The following is a 26,310-nucleotide window of genomic DNA, read 5'->3' as shown; positions in this document are numbered from 1 at the left end:
AGATTAAGTGTACAGGTTCCGATTTTCAAGAATAAGGGTGATGTGCAGAGCTGTGGAAATTACAGAGGGATAAAGTTGTTAAGCCACACCATGAAGTTGTGGGAAAGAGTAGTGGAAGCTCGGTTGAGAGGAGAGGTGACGATCTGTGAGCAGCAATATGGGTTTATGCCAGGAAAGAGCACCACTGATGCAATGTTTGCTTTGAGAATGTTGATGTAGAAGTATAGGGAAGGCCAGAAGGAGTTACATTGTGTGTTTGTGGATTTAGAGAAAGCTTATGATAGGGTGCCAAGAGAGGAGTTGTGGTATTGTATGAGGAAGTCGGGAGTGGTGGAGAAGTATGTGAGGATCGTGCAGGATATGTATGAGGACAGTGTGACAGCGGTGAGGTGTGCAGTTGGAATGACGGACCGGTTTAAGTTTAAAGGGGGATTGCACCAAGGATCGACTCTGAGCCCTTTCCTGTTTGCAATGGTGATGGACAGGTTGACGGACGAGATCAGACTGGAGTCTCCATGGACTATGATGTTCGCGGATGACATCATGATCTGTAGGGAGAGTAGGGAGCAGGCTGAAGCGAGCCTTGAGAGGTGGAGGTACGCACTGGAGAGAAGGGGAATGATAGTCAGTAGGAGTAAGACGGAGTACATGTGCGTAAATGAGAGGGAGGGTGGTGGTATGGTGCGGTTGCAAGGAGTTGAGGTGGGGAAGGTGGATGGGTTTAAATACTTGGGATCAACTGTCCAAAGTAACGGAGAGTGTGGGAGCGAAGTGAAAAAGAGAGTGCAGGCAGGATGGAGTGGGTGGAGAAGAGTTGCAGGAGTGATTTGTGACAGAAGGGTAGCTGCAAGAGTGAAGGGAAAAGTATATAAGACGGTAGTGAGACCAGCTATGTTGTATGGTTTGGAGGCGTGGCACTAACAATAAGACAGGAAGCGGAGCTGGAGGTGGCAGAGTTAAAGATGCTGCGATTCTTGTTGGGAGTGACGAGGATAGATAGGATAAGAAATGAGTATTGTGACGTCCACGGGACTTGAACAGTCCCGCTAACGTAGAATGAGCCAAAACGATGGAGGCGGTTTATTTATTTATAACCCAAACATGGCGGTTCTAATCGCTCTACCGCAAACGGGACGAGGAAGGTGGCACGAGTCGCTTTTCACTGAGTTGATGATGTTTATTTGTTTTTATTATTAACCAGAAATAACAAGACTCGGCAAGAAGAGGGATCCGGGGCGATTCGACGGGATGGTGTGGGATCGGGCGTGGGGAAAAACACAGACAATTCCAATGAATATATAAATCTCAAACCCTCTAAGGCGCCAAGTACACACACACACACACACACACACACACACACACACACACACACACACACACACACACACACACACACACACACACACACACACACACACACACACACACACACACACACACACACACACACACAAAACGTAGCTATTTCTGGTGGTCAGGCTGGACCGTGGTGTGGACGCAACTGTCCCTGGATCGGCGTCGGACGAGCTGGCCTTGCTCTCGTCAGGGGGGCAGGAGAAACCGTGGTGCTGTCGACCTCCTGGTCCTGGCCCAAGTCCGCTCACAGCCACCAGGGAACCAGTTCTGGCGCCAAGTTGCGAGCAGGAGAGGGAGGCAGGTCCGCCCGCCGTTCGACCCCGTACTCCGAGTCAGCAGAACCCCAGAGCCAACCAAGGTGAGGCACGAGGCTCAGCAAGGCTCCAAGACACGATGAAAAACAGGATCGAATCTGTGCAACAAGCACGCTTCCAGCACAACAACCTCCACCCCAAAAAAACACGATCTTTTTGTCCCGATCTTCTTCCTCTTCTTTTTCGACCCTGAACAGAACTTTTTTTTTATCCTCCCGTCCTCGTCACTTCCAATCGAGCCGTTTTATTGGCCCACCGCCGTTGCCTTCCGCCAATCGTGATCACGGGGCGGAGCCATCCGCAGCCCTGTCCTGTGACGTCACGGCCAGCCTCCAGAGAATACTAAAAGGTGTTTACGCAGACACACTTACCCTATCCCGTGTCCCTATCTAATTACGTGACAATTATCATTTCCCCCTTGAAGAAATGAACATTTACTAGACAACTTATCACCACTGAATTGCTACTTATTACATCGAGATCCTGGTAAACTCGAACAGCATGGCATACCTAATTAAACATCCTAATTACCCTTTGAATGCATACCCCCCCCTCAAACGTAACAGTATATTAGAGGGACAGCGCAGGTAGGACGGTTTGGAGACAAAGTGAGAGAGGCGAGATTGAGATGGTTTGGACATGTGCACAGGAGGGAAACAGAGTATATCGGGAGAAGGATGTTGAAGATGATGCCGCCAGGCAGGAGGAGAAGAGGAAGGCCAAAGAAGAGGTTCATGGATGCGGTGAGGGCGGACATGCGGGTGGTTGGAGTGTCAATGGAAGATGTGGAGGATAGAGCGAAATGGAGGCGGTTGATCCACTGTGGCGACCCCTAACGGGAGCAAGCCGAAAGAGGATGAATAGGATATATATATATATATATTTGTGTGTGTATATATTCATTTATTTATTTATATTTGTGTGTGTGTGTGTGTGTGATATCAGGCGAGTGATTCTGTATCATTCTACTTCACGAAGAGTGCTTGCCAAATCGTAGTGCTTGAGACCACGTGACTGTATAACAAGCAAGTGAGAAGCATTTAGGAGAATTACAGAAACAGCATCACCAGTTCACGGAAGTCGCATGAGCAGATGTGTTGCGCATGCACACACCCTCACGACCGTGCCTGTGTGCCCGTTGGGACCGGCACGAGTTATTCTCAGGGTGTCTGTCGCGGGTCAGCTGATCAGAATTCCGTGAGCTCGGCTCCATGCACCAAGGGTTTGTGATTTCACAAGGTGGCGCCGACATGGACATTCTACCGCTCCTCGTGATCGTGGCCTGAAAGATGTGTTCAACACTAATGGTAATTCCCACCACGACTGGCTACCGTGACTGCAACGGTGCAAGGAAAGGGTTCATTTCGAGATGAGGATGCGTTTGGAACCTTTGGGTCGTGTCGAGAGGTCACCGGTCCATTCATGATGGACGTTTATACCGAAGAGTCGTGGCAGCGCGTATGCGCTACAACAGCTACATGATGACGATGTCGTCACCATTCGCACGTGGATACCGAGCAAATAAATCGAAGTGAATGCCTTACTTCGTCATATATTATCCAGGGGCAATTAACTCAGATGTCTCGATTGCTTGCACTACCCTATGCATGTTAAATTTTCCACTGCTTACTGTTGTGCAGCATGTACAACTAGAAGGGCACTCAGTAGTTTATCATCATCATCATCATCATCATCAAGATATGGGATGAAGGATAACCCTGTAGCTCCCGGTCACTGTGTCCTGTAAACTTTACTATATGCATGCATGAATACATGTGTGAGGGTTCAGGGTCGTTTGAATCTTTTCTCCACCAATGCTTGTCAAAGCTGGTTTTGAAAGTCTGGATGGAGGAGGCTTCTGCAGTACGTTGCGGAAGATTATTCCAATCATCCACTATTCCATGTGAGAAGAACTTGTTCCTGATTTCCAGGTGGCTCCTTTATTTTCAGGTCTTTTATGGAGTGTCCTCTGGTGTTTGTGTTGTGCTGTTGGGTAAAGAAGTCATCTGGATCCAGTTTAACCATTCTGTGTAAGATATAGTACACCAGGATCATGTCTCTTCTTCAATGGTTTAGCCTCTGTTGATAGCTGAGAAGGCAAATACTGGGGTTGAGTTTGGTGGCCCTTGTCTGCACCCTTTCGGCCTTGTCAGCATCTAGTTTGAACCTGTGGTGCCAGAGGTAATTACCATACTCCAGGTGGGGACGAACAACAGTTTTAAACAGCAGAGGGAGGTCCTGATGGTCAGGTGGATGAAGTTCTTCTTAACAATCCCAAGGATTTGGTTTGCCGTGCTGGCAACAGTTGAGGCATGATGGTGAAAATTCAGCTCGTCATCAAAAACCACTCCAAAATCCTTTTCTGCAGCTGTACTCTGGAGTTCAGTTCCTCGCATTGTGTACCTGGCACTGGAATTACTCCTGCTTAAATGGAGGATCTTACGTTTTGACTCGTTGAAAGGGAATTGCTATCTGTCAGCCCAAGCATCCGCTCTATCCAGGTCTGCTTGCATAGCTTTTTCATCTGCAGCGTCACATATGGGTGCATAGATCTTCGTGTCATCTGCAAATATTATTACCCCTTGCCTACACTTCCAATGGTAGTTCATCAATGAAGACTACAAACAATGTCGGCCTGAGCACACTTCATTGTGGTGTTCCGCTATGTACCAGAATCCAAGGAGATGCAGCTCCATTGACAATGACACATTGGTCCCTGTCTGTCAGAAAGTTGCGAATCCAGGATGAGATCTGTCCTTGGATTCCATAGGCGGCCAGCTTCATGAGTAGCCTCTCATGTGGAGCACTGTCAAACGCACGTCTGAAGTCGAGGTACACCACATCGATAGGCTTCCCTTCATCGAGCAGTTTCGTCCATTCGTTTGCAATGATGAGTAGCTGAGTAGTACAGGATTTCCCAGGTGTGAACGTTTGCTGGTAGGTAGTTAACAGGTTGTTGACTTCCATGTACTCCATGACAGCATCCCACACAAGACTTTCCAGGATTTTCCCGACCACTGATATAAGGCTACTTGGTCTGTAGTTCTCAGCCTTCTGCTTGCTACCATTCTTGTGGATTGGTGTTATGTTTGCTTTCTTACATACTTCTGGTAAGATCCCTTCTTCAAATGTTTTATTGAAGATTAGTGTTCGTGGAAGTGCTACAGACCTTGCAGTTTCATTCAAGAGTCTTTTTTTTTTTTTTTTACCCTCGCCAGAGGATAAGGTATTGCATCTGGGTCCATTTGTTTGTCTGTCTGTCTGTCTGTTTCTTTGTCACTTTGTTTGTCTGTTGGTTTGCACAGAACATGAGTGTTTTCTCTGCAACTGCTTGTTGGATTGAGACAAAATTTTCACCATAGGAGCGATGACTCATGTCGAATGTTTAAATAATTATGACATCATATCACGTGGTGTGGCAGCCATGTTGGAAAAAAGGAAACACTTTGGACCTCTGTATATCCGAAACCACACCAAGGAAAAAAATTGAAACTTGGCACATGGCAAGTACTCCTCATGGGAAATAAGTGATTTTTTTCATGATGTCATAGGTGCCTTCTTTATGACTTCATAATTGCATACACAGAACTCTACATCCAATCAGGATGAAAAATTTTAAGGTTTATCTTGGGATATATTGGCCACAGAAAAAAAAAATTGATGATGTCATCAGTCACATGATTCAGTAGCCATATTGGTTCTTAAAAAAAAAAACCTTAAAAAAATCATTTTCTCTGAAACGGCTGAACAGATCGAGGTGAAACTTTACATGCATGACCACATATGACACATATGTGGTCCCAAACATATTATCCCAAACATATGACACATATGTGGTCCCACATATGAATGTTCACACGTATGACATCATTGGTCACATGGTTTGGCAGTCATATTGGATTTACCCTGAAACTTATTTTTAAAAATCTTCTCCAGAACTGCTGGACAGATTGAAGGGAAACTTCACACAAATATTCCCCAAACCTTGGGGATCTCAGCACATTCACGAATAATGGTTAGGTCACATGGTCTGGCAGCCATATTGGATTGAGCAAAAAATCTTTGAAAAAATTCTGTCTTCAACGGCTTCATCAATCGATGTGAAACTTCACAATTATGATCTCGTAGTGATGTGGAAAATACGTTTTAAATTTCAACCAGATCAGACACATGGTCTGGCAAACAATTATTTAATTTTTTTGATCTGGGTTGTTTTTTGTTCATTTATTATTTTTTTTTGGAATAAGGCTCTTTTGGCTGTGCCTGGATAGGTTTGAGGGTAGAGGAGTCACAGCTGAAAATGTGAATCTTCATCTTTGACTTCATCTTTGCTTTTTGCTTGTTTGGGTTCCTTCTGATGACTCCAATCCAAGACTGTACCTATTTGGTCTTTCATTTGATTTGAATTTAATGTATTTTAATTCCGTTCTAAATTAAATTGAATAATAATAAACGTCATGGGTCAGGGTCAGGTGTCGAATGAAAGTGGGACATCTTGGTACCCGGTCATCACTGCCAGCAGTTATAAAGTGGCAGTTCTAATTACGTCTGTAATTAATTTACGTAACACACCAGTACACAAAATACACGATACAAACACCACACAAAACAAGTCCTGGCAAAGTTCTGCAATCTCTGATTGCTCTTTTTCTTGTTTTGTATTTTAGTGATCGGCCGGATCTGCATCAGAACCTGATCCAGAATTTAATGGGCTTGTTCTTGTCACCTACCCAACTCATCCACCAAGTTTCAGTCAAATCCGTCCATAACTATTTGACATATTCTCCTCACAAACAGACAGGCAAACATACAAACAGACAGGGTGAAAACATAACCTCCATTTACGGAGGTAATAAACTCGGTTCCAGGCTACTGTGTACAGGAGTGCTCACCTCCCGTAATAGGACAAACCACTTATTGTACCTCGTTTCAGGTTAGATGTTTGACCATCCATATCGAGACAGCGTGTTTCTGTGACCGCTTTCGACACACAAAACTGAATTCTCACCCTTTACCTCTTAAAATTCTTTGTTGTAATTTTGGAGAAAAAGAAATCGAGTATACATTGAGTGGGCAACAACGGGGTGACGTTGTTTTACGGTGAATATGATGTGTGATCACACAATGTTAGATCCGCTGGTTCGAGCTGTGCATGACTCCTGAAATGTAGGGACCATTAACTTCTCAATATCCATCCTTTTCTTCTTCCTATTTTTCTTTTTCTCACATTACATGTCCTATGCATATTAAGAGGAAATGCAAGGAGTGTTTTTGTTTTTTTTAAAGTTAAAGCCCTGATGGTACGGGCATAAAGTCCTCTTATTTTGTGAACGAATGTTGCAGAGGAGACAGTCGGCTTCATATTCATTGTGAAGGACGGAACACCTCCCGATTGAAACGGTCATGATGTTTGACATAACGCACGACCCCTCGCAATGCGATAATTAAAAAAACGACCCCATGAACGTCCTGTAGAATGGACACCTCATCTATACAATGGAGTTTGATGTACATGTAAAAATTTCCACGGCCGTCCGTCGATCTGTAAGAGGGAGGTGTATGTAGAGTCCAGGGTGGGAATGGGGAAAAGGGGTGGAGGGGGAAGGAGGGTGATCCTTGGTTTTCCCATCGTGGCACTTCACGCTTGGCGTGGTCCCAACTCCTGTTACCGCCTCTCCTCTCTGACTTATAAATGCGACCGCACCTGCTACCAGCGATCAGTAGCCGCAGCTTCCTCCTGAGGACGTTCATAAACGGAGCGATAAAGTGCTGAGCGATGAAGCTTTGGGTGGGAAAGATGAGGGGTCTGCTGTTGAAGTTGACGTTGTTCTGGACAGTCTTTGGAGTTCTGCAGCCACAAGCAGGTGCGGTCGTATTGGACGGTGTTCAACAGAACGGTGCGATGATGCAACATTACAAGTCCCGCCTGAGCTTGCTCATTGCAGGTACACGTGATCAGTGTCGTATATGTATGTGTGTGTGTGTGTGTGTGTGTGTGTGTGTGTGTGTGTGTGTGTGTGTGTGTGTGTGTGTGTGTGTGTGTGTGTGTGTGTTTGAACGAATCAAGTGGGCAATTTTAGAAACTCCATCAATGTCCCCAAGTCTCCTCCTCGGACAATATTCGTAATGTTTAGCTGAGCCTCCCACCATCTCCCCCTGTGCATCACTTAACATCTGGATGGCTCTTAATTCAATGTTCCCAATTGATTCTGAGAGCTGAATCGTTAAGAACGTTTGAATCGATGATCTCTGCCTTTTACAACCTCATCAAAATGCTTTCAATGATCTTTCACAGCCTGTTTAAAAGTTCCGCTAGAATGTGAAACGTCACCCACCCACACTAACCACCTCGTTTGTTTCCCGCTTGCCTGCAGTCGAGATAGAACAGTGCCTTTCAAGCGCGGTGGACGCAGGTTGTGGAAGCTTCGCGTGCCTGGAAAACAATAGTTGTGAAACGGGAGGTCTCCATGCCATCTGTACGGAGCTTGTGCGTAATGCAGATCAGTACGACGTCAAGGTAATTATGCTTAGTACGATCAGTACAACGTAGTGTGTGTGTGTGTGTGTGTGTGTGTGTGTGTGTGTGTGTGTGTGTGTGTGTGTGTGTGTGTGTGTGTGTGTGTGTGTGTGTGTGTGTGTGTGTGTGTGTGTGTCAAGTTTCTTACACATGAGTTAGATTCCCAACCCAAATATGATCTGTAATTCTGGTGCTTGCTTCACGAATAGGGCGGCGCATCAATGAGAACTCATTCTTCAGAAGGACATTAAGCCGGCTGTTCTATCTGCTACTTTTCGCTTGTACATCTTATATATTATTTCCGAGTTTGTGGTTTCGTGTCGCGCTATCTTCGACTTTGTTCTGCGCTCGAGTAACGTGATATTCGGCTTACATTATCTCAAAGACCATATGAGGTGCATGGTACAAAAAAGTAAATAAAATGGTTCTGAAACGGTGAAATCGTATTCCACTTACTGCATAAAAGTAAAATTACTACTGATACTCTGCATCAGTTCCTTTCTCAAACACACCCACCCCACATGTCGCGCAGAGCGCGGGTTATGCTAGTGTTAAAGATCCTACAGTACCTTTTAAGGGAGAAGGCAGTTGTGTGCCTGTATCGGAAGCAACTTTAAATTAGCTTCCTTGATTGAGGGCTGCTTCAGAATCACTCTGCAATATTAACGAACAGCCTTGCTCGGGGAGCTTCTCAGATATGGAAACGTTCACGTGCCCATCGTTGGCTCCCTTGGTGCCCCCAGAGGGGTGTGTGAACAACAACAACAACAACAACAACAACAACAACAACAACAACAACAACAACAACAATATGTCAATGAGTTTTGCTCTGAACCTTTGCCAGTTGTTCACATTCGTTTTTGGGTTTTCCTATCAGAAACAAATATTTTCACATTGTTTTGGCTTTCCAGAGCCATGGAGGAGTGTTCTGCATTCCAGCATCTCAGTTGTTGCTTCACCAACATTTTTGGATATAATCAACTTCCCGAAGTGATTGAAAGTTTTAATTAAGGAAGATTAAACAAGAAGTATCGGCAAATTATATATTCTGATATATCAAACTCTGTCACAGAATATCGGTGCTGCGAAAGCAGTTTCTTGGTAAGAGTTATACTGTTAGTTTGCCATTGCCTTCCCAGCAGTAGTTTGGGCAAGTATTTGTAATTTGGTCATGGTGCTGGAGATAGCTTGCCTACTCTTCGCAAAGACCACTGTGGGGTCTTTAACATCCACCAATTAATGTCGGCAGACAGGATTCCCAGTTTAACAGGGACAGCACACACACTGATTAATCACCCTGCCTGTGAAACACTGGGATGACACTTTATATCTGGTTAGGGATTCAAACCCAGGCTGAACAACTAGACATTCAAACCCAGGCTGAACAACTAGACATTCAAACCCAGGCTGAACAACTAGACATTCAAACCCAGGCTGTGCATACATCTCGGTCATCCTGTCGGTGAAGGTATGTATATATATATATATATATATATATATATATATATATATATATATATATATATATATATATATATATATATATATATAAAAATATATTTTACTAGCGTGGATCGGCTTGCTTTGCTCACCTTTCCACCCATCGTTGCAGAGATTGATGTCATACATTTTCTGTGCTGTCATGATTTACACCAATCATAATGCAAACATTTATTTTCTACAAAGTTATTTGTAATATTGGTAATATTATATTTATATTTGAAATTTATATGTGAAATAAGAAGGTCCAAGTGGTCTCAATAGTCAAGGGTCTAAACTGTCTTATCTGTCTAAAGGGCGGAAGAGGTATAAATGGTGTTAAGGTCTAAGTGGTCTAAAGGGTCTTCAGGGTCTTTTGGGGGTCTTTTAGATCTTTGCGGTCTTCAGGGTCTTTTTTGTTTTTTTCCGGTCTTTGGGGTCTTCAGTGACTTTTGGGCCTTCGGCGTCTTTTCGGTCTTCAGGGTCTTTTTGGTCCTCAGGCACTTTTGGGTCTGCGGGGTCTTCAGGGTCTTGAGGAATTAACGTTCAAACAGGACGTGATTAATAGGCATATAGTCCACAAACTGATTATTCCTGATCTTGTAGTGCAACCGTATTATTGCTCATTTAACAACGTTGGTGTTTTCTTTGGACTCCTGTATCTCGTTACATTGATCCGTTTAGTTTCCGATACTCTATACAAGAGTAAGTAGAAATAAATAATTCACATGCATGTGACACAAGACTATAGAGGCATTTCCAAGAAGCTGAAGCTTGTGGTCAAATGCCTGAAACAATGGACTATCATTTTGTTAGCCGCTACTCATAATCGCCATTGACTGTAGGGGAGCCAAATATTGAATTTTCATCTTGTGTTCTGAATAATCTTGGTTACGTACCGCCAAATGTCATTTCTCACTGATGACAACGCAAATAGAAGGGGAAGTTTACAGCTCCATTTCGTGCCTCCGACACGCTCCGCGGCAGACGGTGACTGATGCATAGATTGTGTTACTTGAACCGAGCCGGGATGCCTTGAAGAAGGTCACGTCGTTTTCCAAAGCAATGAAGTGTCACATTTTACAGGGCACGAGTCAAACCCGATAGTGTCACAGATGGCGTCCTGTTGTTAACAAACGATCTTCGCGTTTGTCGTCGCATCCATTTATATACACAGAGGGTGAACCTCGAGTCTTAAGTGCGCCCAGTGCTTTGATGGTCGACTCTCCACGTCATACCAAAAGGGGTTCTGTAACGGTAGACATAATCGGTATGGGGTCCCTTTTCATCACGTCATTTAGGACTTCCTTGAAATTGATCAACATGGGTTCGGCCATTAAAACAGCCGAGCACAACCATGGCGAGTCCCTTTGAGCATCCGCTTGGAACGCATCATGTGCTTGTTTACAAGCGACAGTGTTTGCCTCTGTACTTTTATCGGAACATGATGAAGCGAGCAGACAGTACGAGTTTGGGCGCCATCTATTTATTAGTTACTCATGGAAAAAGGGGGTGGATGAAATTGAATAAATAAATACATGAGAATGGTAAGGGAAGGAAAACAAACTGATGGTCCGAGATCAGAATGTTTGATGAGAGATGATTCTTGATGTCTGCTGTGATGATGATTTCAATTATTTATGCTTATTCTGGGGTGAAGACTGAATGCTCTGTCGAGAGGGTCATTTTTGGTACCTTTCTTCAGAATCCGAGCAAGATTGAATATTTTTCATGATGCAGGATATGTGGCCTCCAGAGGAAAATCTCAAAGAACAAGAGAAATATACACTTATTCTCGTTGTTCTTCTTTTTTTGTCTGCAGCACATTGTTGTGTTGCTGATGAATTTGGAATCTGTTCAGGGCGCCAGCAATAACTCACCTACTCTTCGAGAAGGACACCATGGGAACTTCAATGTCCACCAACTAATCCTGGCAGACGGGACACCCAATTTCACACCCATCCAAGGGACAGCACCCACATTGATGAATCGCCCTGCCTCTGATAGACCAGGATGACAATTTTGTCGCTGGGCTAGGATTCGAACCCAGGCTAGACAGCTCAGACGCCACTGTGCATACCTCCAGGCTATCCTGTTAGCCACGGAGAAAGCTGAGAAGAGGATAGAGCATATGAGCAAATCTGGAAGTTTTAAGCAATGGTTACATTTTTGCCCAGAAGCAATGGTGCAGTCATGGTTGGCTTGAAATTTCTCCATCTTGGCAAGAAGGAAGCTCATGGGCTGGAGGGAAAAATTTGTGAGGTGGTGTCGGATGGGTAGAGGAAGAGGGAAATTTGAGATCTTCGCCTTTTCTACAATAACAGAGTTGATCCACCAAACCTTTTCAAGAGGATTGTCCATATCATGACTCCAAGAGTATCAGAATTAATGAGGTTTATGTAATAATGTAGTAAGAATTATGGTGTGTGTGCACATCCTGTGTTGCTACACTCATGATCCCATATCCCTCTCTTCCCCTACCCACCATATCCTCCAATGAAAACTCCCTCCATCATGTGAGCTTCCCTCCCTCCAACATGGAGAAATTTTGACACAACAATGTCCCCTCCATTGCTACTGGACCCCATTGTATCAGTCCTATAAACATCAATACATGCTCATCGACTCTGTCTACTCCTCTTTCTCCATTCCTTTCCAAGCCTTTGTCTGCACCTTGGAAAGTTTACAATATTACTGCAATTGATAATAATCAACCCTAATTTATAATTTGCACATCATAATTAATTATAATAATGGGACATAATTTGTCTGCACTTATGGGCAGAACTTTGCATAGTTTAGTTTAGCAGACAAGTGTTCTTGCGTTTACGATTTGCGTAATGACGTTCATATAATGATTTCCCTCCTAATACAGAGAGTTCTCACTGTTTCTGGAGCAGTCCACCAACCAAGCGGTAACACCAATTGGCACACTATGACTTGTAGTATGAATGACTTACTGAATGGACAACCCACACGAAACCATTAGCTCCCCATTAGGAGCTTCAAGCAGACCTTGCATGTGGAAAGGTAAAATGAAAGAACACGGATCGACATTCATGTGTTCATGTCTTCTGTTCTCCCCCAACCCCTCCTCTTCCCCCCCCTCCCCTATCAATTCCACGTGCGTTTAGGGTCGTTTGTTTATCAAAGACATGCTCAAGTGCATTGCGCAGGGACTGCGCACTCGATTCAACTGCAACCATCGCAAGTGTTCATCTATCTGGGAGATGGTGGTACAACTGCAGCGTCATTGCTACAAACTCAACGACGTGTGTGTAGCAGCTCGGGCCAACACTGGAGCCATGGTCGAGATTCTGCACCAGCCAACTGCCATTCTGAACAAAGGGTAAATTTACAATTCAATCTCTGAAATGTTTTCGATTCGCTGAAGTTCAGGTCTCTTGATAGGGTTGGCAGGATAACCGAGAGTAACACACAGTTTCCACTCAGCTGTCTAGCCTGGGTTTGAATTTTGGCTTAGCTACAAACTGTCACCCCAGTGTTTCACAGGCATGGTGATTCGTAAATGTGTATGTGGTTCCTCGGATGGGCAATCAACTGGGTGTCCTGTCTACCAACATTAGTTGGTGGACATTAAAGAACCCATGGTATCCTTCACAAAGAGTAGTGGAGCTATCACTGGCACCATGGCCAAATTTCAAATTTTTGCCCGAACCTACAGGGGGAGTTGCATCAGCAACAATGGCAGAGCCGCACCCTTAGCCAATGACGCTTCTCATAGACATATGTAATGTATACGAAAGAAGATGAGGAAGATGGTTCTTCATAATAAAAGTAAAATAAAGTCTCCAATCATTAATTTTTCTTTTCCAAATATGCAAAATAGTTTCAAAATTTTTTTTACTCTTTTATACAGAACAAAAGGTACCTTGACTGGTAATTATATTGTTCGTGAAGTCTCCGATTGTTATAACATGTCCGTAACTGTGTCTCTCACAGGCCACACTTTGAGTTACTCAAGGCACTGATTAAGTGCGATGATGAGACGGTGGCGGTCTTGCTTGATTCACTCAGGTCACATGACATTCTCCCTCACCTTCCAACACCTCAACGTCATGTCCGGGTTGCTTCGGATTCGACCCTGTCTGAAAGCGTGCCACCAAGGCTCGTCCAACCCTACAGGCATACCAGAGATCACAGGCAAATGGGTGGAAGACTCAGCCCCAGCATTAGGAAGAGAGGAGCTTGGAAATCCACTCATGGAAAGTCTTAGTAGTCTTATGGGTCCTACTGCTTACCATATAAAGAGCAGAGGCTGTGCAAGGGTTTTAAAGAGGAGCAGATCTTTTTTTTTTATTATTATTTCATTATATTTTTAATCTGATCACATCACTACACAGGTACTGGGATATGTCATACTCTCAAAAACACCTTCCACCATGCCTTACCCTGGCATGAGAGTATTGAGTTTTATAATTTGATTGTTTGGAGGACTGATAGGGTCATTGAACCCAAACAAAACCATCTGACATATGTATATAATGCTAACTGATATTTTGACCATCCTCATCTAGTCTTCATTATAATTGATTTTTTTTTTAATCCTGTGTGAAATATATACGTATCTTGTGTTTTGGGCACAAGTGCAACCATAAATATTCCCAGGATGATATTCTACCTCCCAGACGTATGAGCAGCGTTCAAAATGTTCTTGGTACTAGACATTAATAATCATCCAAAACACACCAAAGTTTTTATATTTCTTAATATGTAAGTATATATAACTTGTAAGAAAAAAAATATATATATATATATGTATATGTATACATGTCTCGTTTGTAGAATATTTTGAAGACCCCACGTATCATTGTATTTTACAGGCACAAAGATGGCTTTATTTTTCTCTGGCTCATTCCAGACATACACCCTTTACTAATGCTAATAATAATAATTATTATTATTATAAATTAATATGTAACAATGGTGTAGAATTATCAGTTTAATTTCATACTGCTGCCAATATAGTTACATTTTTACGGTTTCCCTATGATATCTTTATTTTCTACTGTTTGATTCCGAAACAGTTTGTTGCCTTTTTACCATTTGTCACGTCACTGTTCCATGAGTATTGTTGATCTTGCATGGAGGATAAGTTTGTCTTTTTAGTTTTGGAACCGATCTCCACACTTTGAACAAAAAGTTAATGTCATCGCTTGCTCTGATCATGAAGATGGTACTCGGCTGAGTTTTTAAACAAATGAATCTGATGCTGTTTATGTGTTGAGTATTTATGCCATCGGATTAAAAAACTTGGCACGCTTGCCTGATGTAAATCCCATTCCTTATAAATATTGGAATAAACTCTCAAATTCAACATTCCATGTTATGATGTTGAACAAAATAATTTCACAGGGGAAGAGATAAAAAATAAATATCACAGAAAATGAATGAAATAAGCCAGCAATGGCGTTGATTGCTATTGAGAAGTCGGGGGGGGGGGGGGACATGCAAGCCAATACTGCATGGGGTCCGGGTCTTTTAGGCAGGCCCTAAAAAAATGTAGGATTCTGAGCACTTTATGGCTGCTTGTGCTAACGTTTCTGGGAAAATTATTTTAGTCGGGGGATTTGGGGGGGGGCTTTATTTTGTTTACCATCAGTCCAAAAATTAAAGGAATAGGAACAAAAAAAAATGGAAGTAGGCAAGAAAGGAATAGCAACAACAGTCAAATTACCTAAAAAGTCCAATGACGTGAGCAAGTGGTATGGACAGCAGCTGGACATCACAAACGACACCCCAAGCTGCGAAGGGTTTTCCAAGCAAAGCAAATAAAACATCGGAATTCCTCCGGATCTTTTGCGGTCAAGCCGAAAGCAACATGAGAGACTGCATATCGTATAGGATTCCTTTCACTTTAAAGTCTTCACCACGAACGCAGCAGTTCATGAAATAAAATGAATTCATTCAAATAATGACTTCATCCACAAAAGAGTTGCAGCTTAATGCAGAACAAACCTGGAGACATCGCAAAATTAAATTACCAGTGACATAAACATTGCAGATAATCTACCATCTTGCCTGCTCATCTGTGCATGTGTCACATGATTCGTCGGTTCGGAGTCCATGCAAACATTATAACTTTTTTTTTAAACATCCGTTTTTCACCAGATTTGCTTTGATTCTCTGTAGAACACCTCGTGAAACCTCCAAAGATATAAACATACATCTGGTAGGTGCTATGGATAGGCAGTCCCTCTGGGGGACAGGACGCGAGGTCGAGCAGTGAACGCATTCAAATATTAAATCGTACAGCTCAATGAAGCTGGTTAATTTTGTTACGTTCCTCAATTTTTTGTTCACTCAACATAATTCTCCAAACAGTAGAAAAAGATAAGTTTAATGCTTTGGAAATTTCACATTTTCTTATGTAGGTGTGGAGAAGGAGGGACATAGCCTTGCTTGCTTAAAGCAAATACAGTAGTTATATCTCCTTCGTTATAAGACTCGTTATTTCTTTAAATTAGCAGATTTTGTACTGTACTGAAATGGGAGATGCTTAGCAGGCAGACACGAGTGGAAGAACAGTCGAGCCGGGCCGTGTTGTACCAGTGCGAGCGCGGGCGTACTCTGCCCGGCGGCTCCCCTTTATTCCGTATTCGGCACACTCACGAGCCAGGCGACTCCAGTATTACTACGACGCCTCAGACGGCGCGCACACCCTATATCCCTTGCAGATACGATAACCACCACGACCACTTCTCCAATCATCACGCCCATCATGCATCATCATCATGCCCCTCCCCGTAGGCCCGCAGACTACACCACAGATTTCACAATAGTTTTTGACACATATTTAGTCCGGACGATATCAGATCCTCAAACTCAAAATCATATTTTGATGATCTACTTTAATTAGTCCGTGAGAGTAGATCGTGGAAAATCATCTATCTATAATTCCAGCAATCTCTGTGTGTGTGTCTGTCTGTCTGTCTGTCTGTATGTGACCGCCGTTTCTCGACGACCGCCGGTCCGATCTGATTGAAACTTGCCAGGAATATTGCCGGGGCCCCGCGGATGTGCCTTTTCGAGGTTTGATATCGATCGGACGAGCGGTTCCCAAGTTACGGCCATTTATCTGTCAACCAATGACAGGACACGGTGCTATGACATCACGAATGACGTCACAATGTTTATTTTATTATTTTTTTTTTTTGCACAATTGACGTCAATTCTTCTTCTTCTTCTTCTTCTTCTTCTTCTTCTTCTTTGTTTGATATGATGTCACAATCGACGCTGGGGACCTGAGTATGTGCCTTTTCAAGGTTTGATATCAATCGGACAAGCGGTTCCCAAGTTACATCCATTTATCTGTCAACCAATGACAAGACACGGTGCTATGACATCACGAATGATGTCACAATTAATGTTTGTTTATTTATTTATTTATTTTTTGTTTTTTGTGAATACATTTACATTTGTGAATACATTTGCAGAGAGAGGGGCGAGAGAGGAGGGAGGAAAGAGAGGGGGCAAGAGAGGGGAGGGAGGGAGGGGTGAGAGAGATGGGGCGTCACAATTCAAGAGAGGGGGAGAGAAGAGGAGGCGAGAGAGGGGGGGCGAGAGAGGCGGGAGGAGAGAGGAGGGGCGAGACTAGGGGGGGAGAGAGAGGAGGCGTCACAATTCTTATTCGCTTGATATGATGTCACAATTGACGCTGGGGTATGTTTCCCAAGTTATGGCCATTTATGATACGGTTTGTCCGATCTAATTGAAAAAATGCCCCGATCCAGTCGTCGTTTACGAGAGCGAAGGAACGAAGCTGCACATACTGGCACGCCTCACCCACGAGAGAGGGTACTGGCACGAGAGAGGGGGAGAGAGGAGAGGGCGAGAGAGGGGGGCGGGTGAGAGGGGGGGGTTGTGAAAAAAATGCCCCAATCCAGTCGTCGTTTACGCACCTACGGGCCCGCACGAGTATCACATAATGCTTGAAATTACAAAAGTGATGTATACAGTGGTCCGTAGCTATGATGAACAGGCATTCGATAATATGTGTGAGGAAAGTGAAAAAAAAAACTTTCGCATTGAGAAATCTTGGCCTGTTCCAAGTCAAGGCATGGTTGAGCAGGCCAAAAAACATGGTGGCTTCAGACGATATACTTTTATGTATGAGGTTACCCAGGAATCAGGAAACGCATTAAGACACCAGAGAGCAAGGTGGCCGAGGATTGCCTGATGAAGGATATAAATTAATCGGCCGTTAATTATCTTCAAAAAGGGTGTTTTATTTAACCCAAACACACAATTTTCACTCTTGTACTTCCTTTGAGTTTTTTTTTAGAATGCATGCAAAGTTTCAGGCTGCTAGGTTTTATGGTTTTAGAGTCATGTAGGATACACATGTGCGCACGCACACACGCACGCACACACACACACACACACACACACACACACACACACACACACACACACACACACACACACACACACACTGCCTTTTTATTAGTATCGATGTGGGGCACGCAGTTATATTGTGTAAGATAGTTGGTCACCTGTCATGGCTGATGTTTTCAATTGGGAATCCTTGTACCAAGTTTGAACAAAATTGGACAATGCATGTTCAAGAAATGGTTGGGAACACGAGTAAGTAACAAAATGGCCCCCAGAATGACATCTTGGATCCGATCTCGAAAAAAAATGATGTACGTATGTCAGCCATCATTCATTAATTATAATTATCAGTGTGCCAAGTTTGAACATGATCGGTAAATGCATGTCCAAAAATTAGTTGAGGACGTATTCACCATCAAGCTTTGACAACTAAAATGGCCGTCAGTCAGCAATATTTGATCGAATCACAAAATAAAATGATGTGCATATGAAAACCATAATGTGTTGTCTTTGTGGCAAGTCTGAACAAAATCGGTCTATACATGTCCAATATGTAGCTGCGGACTGACGGACACACGAACGGACGAGACCCAATCCATAAGCCCCCCCCCCCATTTCGGACAAAGTCCAACGGGGGCTAATAATCCCAAATCAATATCTTCATGAGAACCAGAACGCTGATCGATTATCTGCCGATGGGGCAATGTTCGTGATAGCTTCCTATGAAACACCTTAGTGTTGAGCTTCGGGTGTAGAAAATCCAGGCATTCTCCCATCCGTCTTTATATCATGTCAGTGTCACGAGTTCTTCAAGCATACCTCATTGCATCCTTCTTGATGAGGCAGTAGGGGAAGTTTGGATAGTGGGAAGAGGTGCGACCGATGTTGAGCTGTGATTTGACCACAATTCACCATCATCAGTTGTATTCCATTGAACAATAAAAAAAATCATGGGTGACGAAGGTGAAAGTAATATCTGAAAAGTTGATTTATAAACAAACCTTTTACTTAATGTCTTATCATGGCTTCTGAAAATTATTGAATTCAGAAGAAAACGTCACAGGTAGTGCAGTGCCACATTTTTCATTCGATGGTACACCGCTGATGCAGTATTCCTGTTTACTGGTCTCCATGGTAATACAATGCTTGTTTTATCTGGAGGCATGGCAACGTCAAATCATGGGTTTTGCTCTATTTGACAGTAATAGTTTGAAATGCTATTAAACTATTTAAGCCGTGAGTAAACTAATGTTCTATCATGGTAGTAACTCGAGTTATCTGTCGCATTTACATCACCATGGTGACGTATATTAAGGCTGAAGAAGATGTACTATACTTTGACATGCTGTGGACATTAGTTACTAGCGAATATTAATGATTTGTCACACATCAAATTTCAATACCCGACAAAATAAAGTATTGCACACCGCTCCTTCCCAAATCCATATCCAAGCAATGCATGGCGTCATTGCCGGGCGTTGAAGGAAGGGAGGGAGTACGTACTCATTTTTTACTCCCTTTGTTTGTTTTCTTGTTTGTTTTCTTGTTTGCTTTCTTGTTTGTTTTCTTGCTTATTTTCTTGCTTGTCCAGGTGATATTTAGCCATCCTTTGAGCTAGGATGCTGAAATTTTGGGACAAAAGTGAAGATGTGCTTTGGCAACGGGGTATTTTTTTTTTAAATAACTAGTTAATTAATTAATTGTCGATTTATTACTTATTTATTTTCTTTCTCAATTGGGAAAAAATCTCAGACACCTTTTTGAGCTCGGAAGCTGATATTTGGACACGACGGTGAACAAGTGATTTGCTATAAACGGTATTTTTGATTTATTGATTAATCAATGAATCGATTGATTATTAATTTTTCGATGAATAACTTGGTTTTCAAAAGGTTACAATTCGGATGAAACAGTCGTGGTTTAGGTATGCCATTCGGCACTTGGTGAAGAAATGTTTTTACGATTACATATTTATTTTAATTTTACACTTAATCAATCAATTATTTTCTTTCTGGTTTGTTTTCTTTTTGTTTGTCCGGGTGATATCTCAGCCATTATTTGAGCTTGAAAGCTGAAATTTGGGGACAAAAGTGAAGAGGGGTTTTGGCAAAAAAGGAATACTGTATTTGATTTTTCGATTTTTAAAATCGATTTACTAATTACTTATCACACTTATTTATTTTCTTTCTCATCTGGGCAATATCTCGGATTACATCCTCATCTCTCGATACTCTTGTTTTATACTATTTGTACATTCTACATTGATACATCACTCCCTCCCAATTCCGTCTCCATGGTGCAGCACAGCGGTATCGCCAGGTGCAGAAGGTGCCCCGGAGATGTTGCGCGCTGGAGGGTATGTTATTTATTCATTTATTTAGCATGGGCATGGTGTACTTAGAGTCTGGTACATCAGAATCGGAGTACTAATATCATTTAAAACAAGTACAGGTACATTCAGTTACTGAACGTCGGTGCTGCCAAAGCAATTTGGAGGAAAGGGTTATACTGGGCGTTTGCCATTGCCTTCCCAGCAGTAGTTGGGGCAGGAATTTGGAGTTTAGCCAGGGTGCCAGCGATAGTTAGCCTACTCTTTGTGAGGGACAGCGTGGGATCTTTAAAGTCCATCAACTCATGCCAACAGACGGTACACCCGTTTAACGTCCACCCGAGGGAAGGCGCACACACTGATGAATCGCCCTACCTGTGAAACACCGGGATGAGTTTATGGCTGGTGAGACAGCTTAGAGGTGAGTGTGCGTACTTGTAGGCCATCCTACCAGCCCTATATTAGTATGGAGTGATATAAACAACATAATATCGACGAATATGTGATTATAAGCCAAGTCGTGAACGAATATATTTTGCAAAGTAATTTTGAACGGGTTTATGTTTGAAAGGGTCGCAACAGTTTGTTTGTTTTTTGGTTGAAGTGCAGCACACATTGATCTATTCCTTTTGAAAGGCGCCGTGGATTATTTCACGCTCAGCAGCAAATGCTGGCAGATGGGACACCCCAGTTAGCACTCCTCCAAATACTCAATGATGTAACGATTGGTTTTATCAACTAAAGAGGTGTGCGTACTGCCATGGAAAGCAAAGGTGTACCAACCACTGTGGGAAGCAAAGGTTATGCTAACCACCGTGGGAAGCGAAGGTATGCTAACCACCGTGGGAAGCAAAGGTTATGCTCACCACCGTGGGAAGCGAAGGTATGCTAACCACCGTGGGAAGCAAAGGTTATGCTTACCACCGTGGGAAGCAAAGGTTATGCTAACCACTAGTAAGTATAGATATGTTAATTCATTGGAATAATCCCTCCCCACCCCCAACACACACACACACACACACACACACACACACACACACACACACACACACACACACACACGCACACAGTGTGAATGGCAATATTTAAAGTTCTGTGACAAATAACTTCAAACGATACTGAACAAACAATTCCATTGGTACTTCCAGCAATTGCAGGAACAGTGGGGTGTGTTCAGTTATCAAACAGCAAGCTCACACTTGCTAAACCAGCCATTCCTTATCAGTGGTTTCGAATGGAGTGCTTGCTTGGTGCTCAAGCCACATGGTGGGTGATCCACAAGAAACTTGGTAACTGAACACACCCCTGGATTAATTGTCTTTCCCCAATCGGTACCTCCTTTGAAAGGTAGGTTTATTACGTGGTAAGTTAATTGTTTATCTCTGTTTATCTCTAACTCAAAAAGTTGTGGACCGATTCGCATGAAACTTGGTGGAGACGTTGGGTGTGTGTGACAAGGTAGAATTGATTCGATTTTGGTGAAGATCCGAATCCGGATCCGGATCGAAGAAATTTTTAAGTGATTATTTTCCATTGAGAGATAGTGCCAAACCGATATATAGCACAATGCTAATGATGGAGTGACACTTTGTTGGATGGTGATGATAATGCGACACTTTGTTGGATGGTGATGATGTTGCGACACTTTATTGGATGGTGATGATATTGTCACACTTTGTTGGATGGTGATGATATTGCGACACTTTGTTAGTTGGTGATGATATTGCGAAACTTTGTTGGATGGTGATGATATTGCGACACTTTGTTGAATCGTTATGATGTTGCGACACTTTGTTGAATGGTGATGATGTTGCGACACTTTGTTAGATGGTGATGATATTGCGACACTTTGTTGAATGGTGATGATATTGTGACACTTTGTTGGATGGTGATGATATTGTGACACTTTGTTGAATGGTGATGATATTGTGACACTTTGTTGGATGGTGATGATATTGCGACACTTTGTTGAATGGTGATGATATTGTGACACTTTGTTGGATGGTGATGATATTGTGACACTTTGTTGAATGGTGATGATATTGTGACACTTTGTTGAATGGTGATGATATTGCGACACTTTGTTGGATGGTGATGATAATGCGACACTTTGTTGGATGGTGATGATATTGTGACACTTTGTTGGATGGTGATGATATTGCGACACTTTGTTAGATGGTGATGATATTGCGACACTTTGTTGAATGGTGATGATATTGTGACACTTTGTTGAATGGTGATGATATTGTGACACTTTGTTGGATGGTGATGATATTGTGACACTTTGTTGAATGGTGATGATATTGTGACACTTTGTTGGATGGTGATGATATTGTGACACTTTGTTGAATGGTGATGATATTGTGACACTTTGTTGGATGGTGATGATATTGTGACACTTTGTTGAATGGTGATGATATTGTGACACTTTGTTGGATGGTGATGATGTTGCGACACTTTGTTAGATGGTGATGATGTTGCGACACTTTGTTAGATGGTGATGATGTTGCGACACTTTGTTGAATGGTGATGATGTTGTGACACTTTGTTGGATGGTGATGATATTGTGACACTTTGTTCGATGGTGATGATATTGTGACACTTTGTTGGATGGTGATGATATTGCGACACTTTGTTGGATGGTGATGATATTGTGACACTTTGTTGGATGGTGATGATATTGTGACACTTTGTTGGATGGTGATGATATTGTGACACTTTGTTGAATGGTGATGATATTGTGACACTTTGTTGGATGGTGATGATATTGTGACACTTTGTTGAATGGTGATGATATTGTGACACTTTGTTGGATGGTGATGATATTGTGACACTTTGTTGAATGGTGATGATATTGTGACACTTTGTTGGATGGTGATGATATTGTGACACTTTGTTGAATGGTGATGATATTGTGACACTTTGTTGGATGGTGATGATATTGTGACACTTTGTTGAATGGTGATGATATTGTGACACTTTGTTGGATGGTGATGATATTGTGACACTTTGTTGGATGGTGATGATATTGCGACACTTTGTTAGATGGTGATGATATTGCGACACTTTGTTGAATGGTGATGATATTGTGACACTTTGTTGGATGGTGATGATATTGTGACACTTTGTTGGATGGTGATGATATTGCGACACTTTGTTGGATGGTGATGATATTGTGACACTTTGTTAGATGGTGATGATGTTGCGACACTTTGTTAGATGGTGATGATGTTGCGACACTTTGTTAGATGGTGATGATGTTGTGACACTTTGTTGGATGGTGATGATGTTGCGACACTTTGTTAGATGGTGATGATGTTGCGACACTTTGTTAGATGGTGATGATGTTGCGACACTTTGTTGAATGGTGATGATGTTGTGACACTGTTGGATGCTAATGATGGAGTGACACTTTGTTCGATGGTGATGATATTGTGACACTTTGTTGGATGGTGATGATATTGCGACACTTTGTTGGATGGTGATGATATTGTGACACTTTGTTGGATGGTGATGATATTGTGACACTTTGTTGGATGGTGATGATATTGTGACACTTTGTTGGATGGTGATGATATTGTGACACTTTGTTGGATGGTGATGATATTGTGACACTTTGTTGGATGGTGATGATATTGCGACACTTTGTTGGATGGTGATGATATTGTGACACTTTGTTAGATGGTGATGATATTGCGACAATTTGTTGGATGGTGATGATATTGTGACACTTTGTTGGATGGTGATGATATTGCGACACTTTGTTGGATGGTGATGATATTGTGACACTTTGTTGGATGGTGATGATATTGTGACACTTTGTTGGATGGTGATGATATTGCGACACTTTGTTGGATGGTGATGATATTGTGACACTTTGTTAGATGGTGATGATATTGTGACACTTTGTTGGATGGTGATGATATTGCGACACTTTGTTGGATGGTGATGATATTGCGACACTTTGTTGGATGGTGATGATATTGTGACACTTTGTTGGATGGTGATGATATTGTGACACTTTGTTGGATGGTGATGATATTGTGACACTTTGTTAGATGGTGATGATATTGCGGCAATTTGTTGGATGGTGATGATGTTGCGACACTTTATTGGATGGTGATGATATTGCGACACTGTGTTAGATAGTGATGGTTGCTTTGTTGCAAGACTTTGTTGGATTGTGATGTTTGCTTTGTTGCAAGACTTTGTTGGATGGTGATGATTGCTTTGTTGCAAGACTTTGTTGGATGGTGATGATGTTGTGACACTTTGTTGGATGGTGATGATTGCTTTGTTGCAATACTTTGTTGGATGGTGATGATGTTGTGACACTTTGTTGGATGGTGATGATTGCTTTGTTGCAAGACTTTGTTGGATGGTGATGATTGCTTTGTTGCATGGTGATGATGTTGTGACACTTTGTTGGATGGTGATGATTGCTTTGTTGCAAGACTTTGTTGTATGGTGATAGTGATGGTGATGGGGATGCAAGATTTTGTTGCAAGATTTTATTAGATCACACAATTGACCCTTCCACCCATCTTGAGTATAAAAAGTTTCACCAAATCACCCACTCACTGGAAGTATCCACATTTATAATCATTGCAATAAGCCACACTATTTAAACACAATTTTTCTTCAAAACCATTCCAGGTCGTGCTCGGGAATCAATTTTTTTTTTCTTGTGAGAGATTGTGGGTTCACTCAAGTTTATTCTTTGTTGTAAAAAGACCATTTTCCGGCTCCATTGTGTGCCCTTTTGATGACCCTGCCTTTTCCCGTCGGTTCGTGGTTATTTCCAGAGAATGATTTGCGTAGTTTATTGTAATGATATGACATGTTTACAAAATACTTCAAATTTACTCGCACGAAGCGGAACAGCCGTCTCCTTTCAAATATGCGATTCGAACAAAAACCGAGTCGGACGTGGAAAGAAAACTTATTTGTGGGAAATATTCCGCATTTTGCCATTTATAGATGAGTTATGTTTTCAAAAGGGAACGAGTGCTCGTATACTAGTGGGTATTCTAAAATGTCATACACCGCTGGTATATACAACAAGTTCCATCCGTCTCGAGTCACATCAAAAAAAATATAGAACATTTCGTCATGACGAGACCACCCTGGACCCTCCTCCTCCCCATCCCCACCCATCTTCCTCCATCCCGACCCTCCTTCCTCCTTCTCCATTGCCATCAACCCCCATAATCACAAGATAATGCCTCAAGTCGTTTATGTTCTCAGAAAGAAAGTTCCATCGCCAGACGGTAAAATAAGTTGTTTTCTAATCAAATATTGTTTCATCAAAAAGAGTAACCACATTCGGAATCCATCGCCGATTGCGGTTAACATGATGGCCGACTCACGTGCTGATGAAGTGGCTTCGCAGGGATTGCTGGAACACTGATTCCACATCATTTTGTCCCTTTTCTTGAATTGACTTGTTCTCAATCGACGTTGCCTTTCATCACTGCCAAAAGCTGTTACGAAGTGCCCTAGCAACCAACGAAGACCGCAATGTTTGGGAAAGCATCGCCCGGTGTTGGTAACCTGCAAAGGGACAAGTTCACCGAAGGTAAGTCGAACGTTGCACTCACTCGCTTTCTTACTTATTAAACAAACAATTAATTAAATCCTTTTCTGCACAAATTAAATTCATAAGTAATATGAATTTATTCGTGATATACGCGATCCGACAGATAGCGCCCTTAACTTGGTGCTGTCAAGCCTGGGTTTGATTCTTGACCTGACAATAAACTGAAGTATTGGGTGCTTCTCAGTGCAGTGTTCCATCATAAGGTGCATCATCCCCAATATGGAGGTTAAGCCAGGTGTCTCGTCTGCTAGCATTACCTAGTGGACCTTAAAAATCTCACCATGTCTTTCACGTGAATTCGGAAAGTTATCCCTGGCACCCTGAACAAATTACAAATTCCACCATTGAAAATACTGCTGGG

At 42.4% G+C, this 26,310-nt stretch overlaps 2 protein-coding genes across 2 annotated transcripts in view; one reads left to right on the top strand and one right to left on the bottom strand.

The window, feature by feature from the left end:
* The window catches only part of LOC147015622 (uncharacterized), a 246,816-nt gene that overhangs the window by 169,665 nt on the left and 50,841 nt on the right, over positions 1–26,310 (bottom strand). The window contains exon 3 of the mRNA XM_085850557.1: positions 25,720–25,903. Within this exon, the coding sequence (XP_085706683.1) occupies positions 25,720–25,903 (184 nt within the window). The remainder of the gene's footprint in view (positions 1–25,719; positions 25,904–26,310) is intronic.
* On the top strand, positions 7,324–14,168 carry LOC147015623 (stanniocalcin-like). Its single transcript, XM_085850555.1, has 4 exons — positions 7,324–7,615; positions 8,045–8,187; positions 12,801–13,015; positions 13,630–14,168. Exons 1-4 carry the CDS (start codon positions 7,447–7,449, stop codon positions 13,901–13,903), a joined length of 801 nt encoding a protein of 266 aa, XP_085706681.1. The 5' UTR covers positions 7,324–7,446; the 3' UTR covers positions 13,904–14,168.

Source organism: Eptatretus burgeri, chromosome 12, assembly GCF_056783735.1.
Source record: "Eptatretus burgeri isolate ZD-2024b chromosome 12, Ebu_testis_v1, whole genome shotgun sequence".
Classification (NCBI taxonomy): Eukaryota; Metazoa; Chordata; class Myxini; order Myxiniformes; family Myxinidae; genus Eptatretus; species Eptatretus burgeri.
The sequence above is the reverse complement of the archived record's forward strand: the minus strand, read 5'-3'. Positions and strand labels throughout refer to the sequence as shown.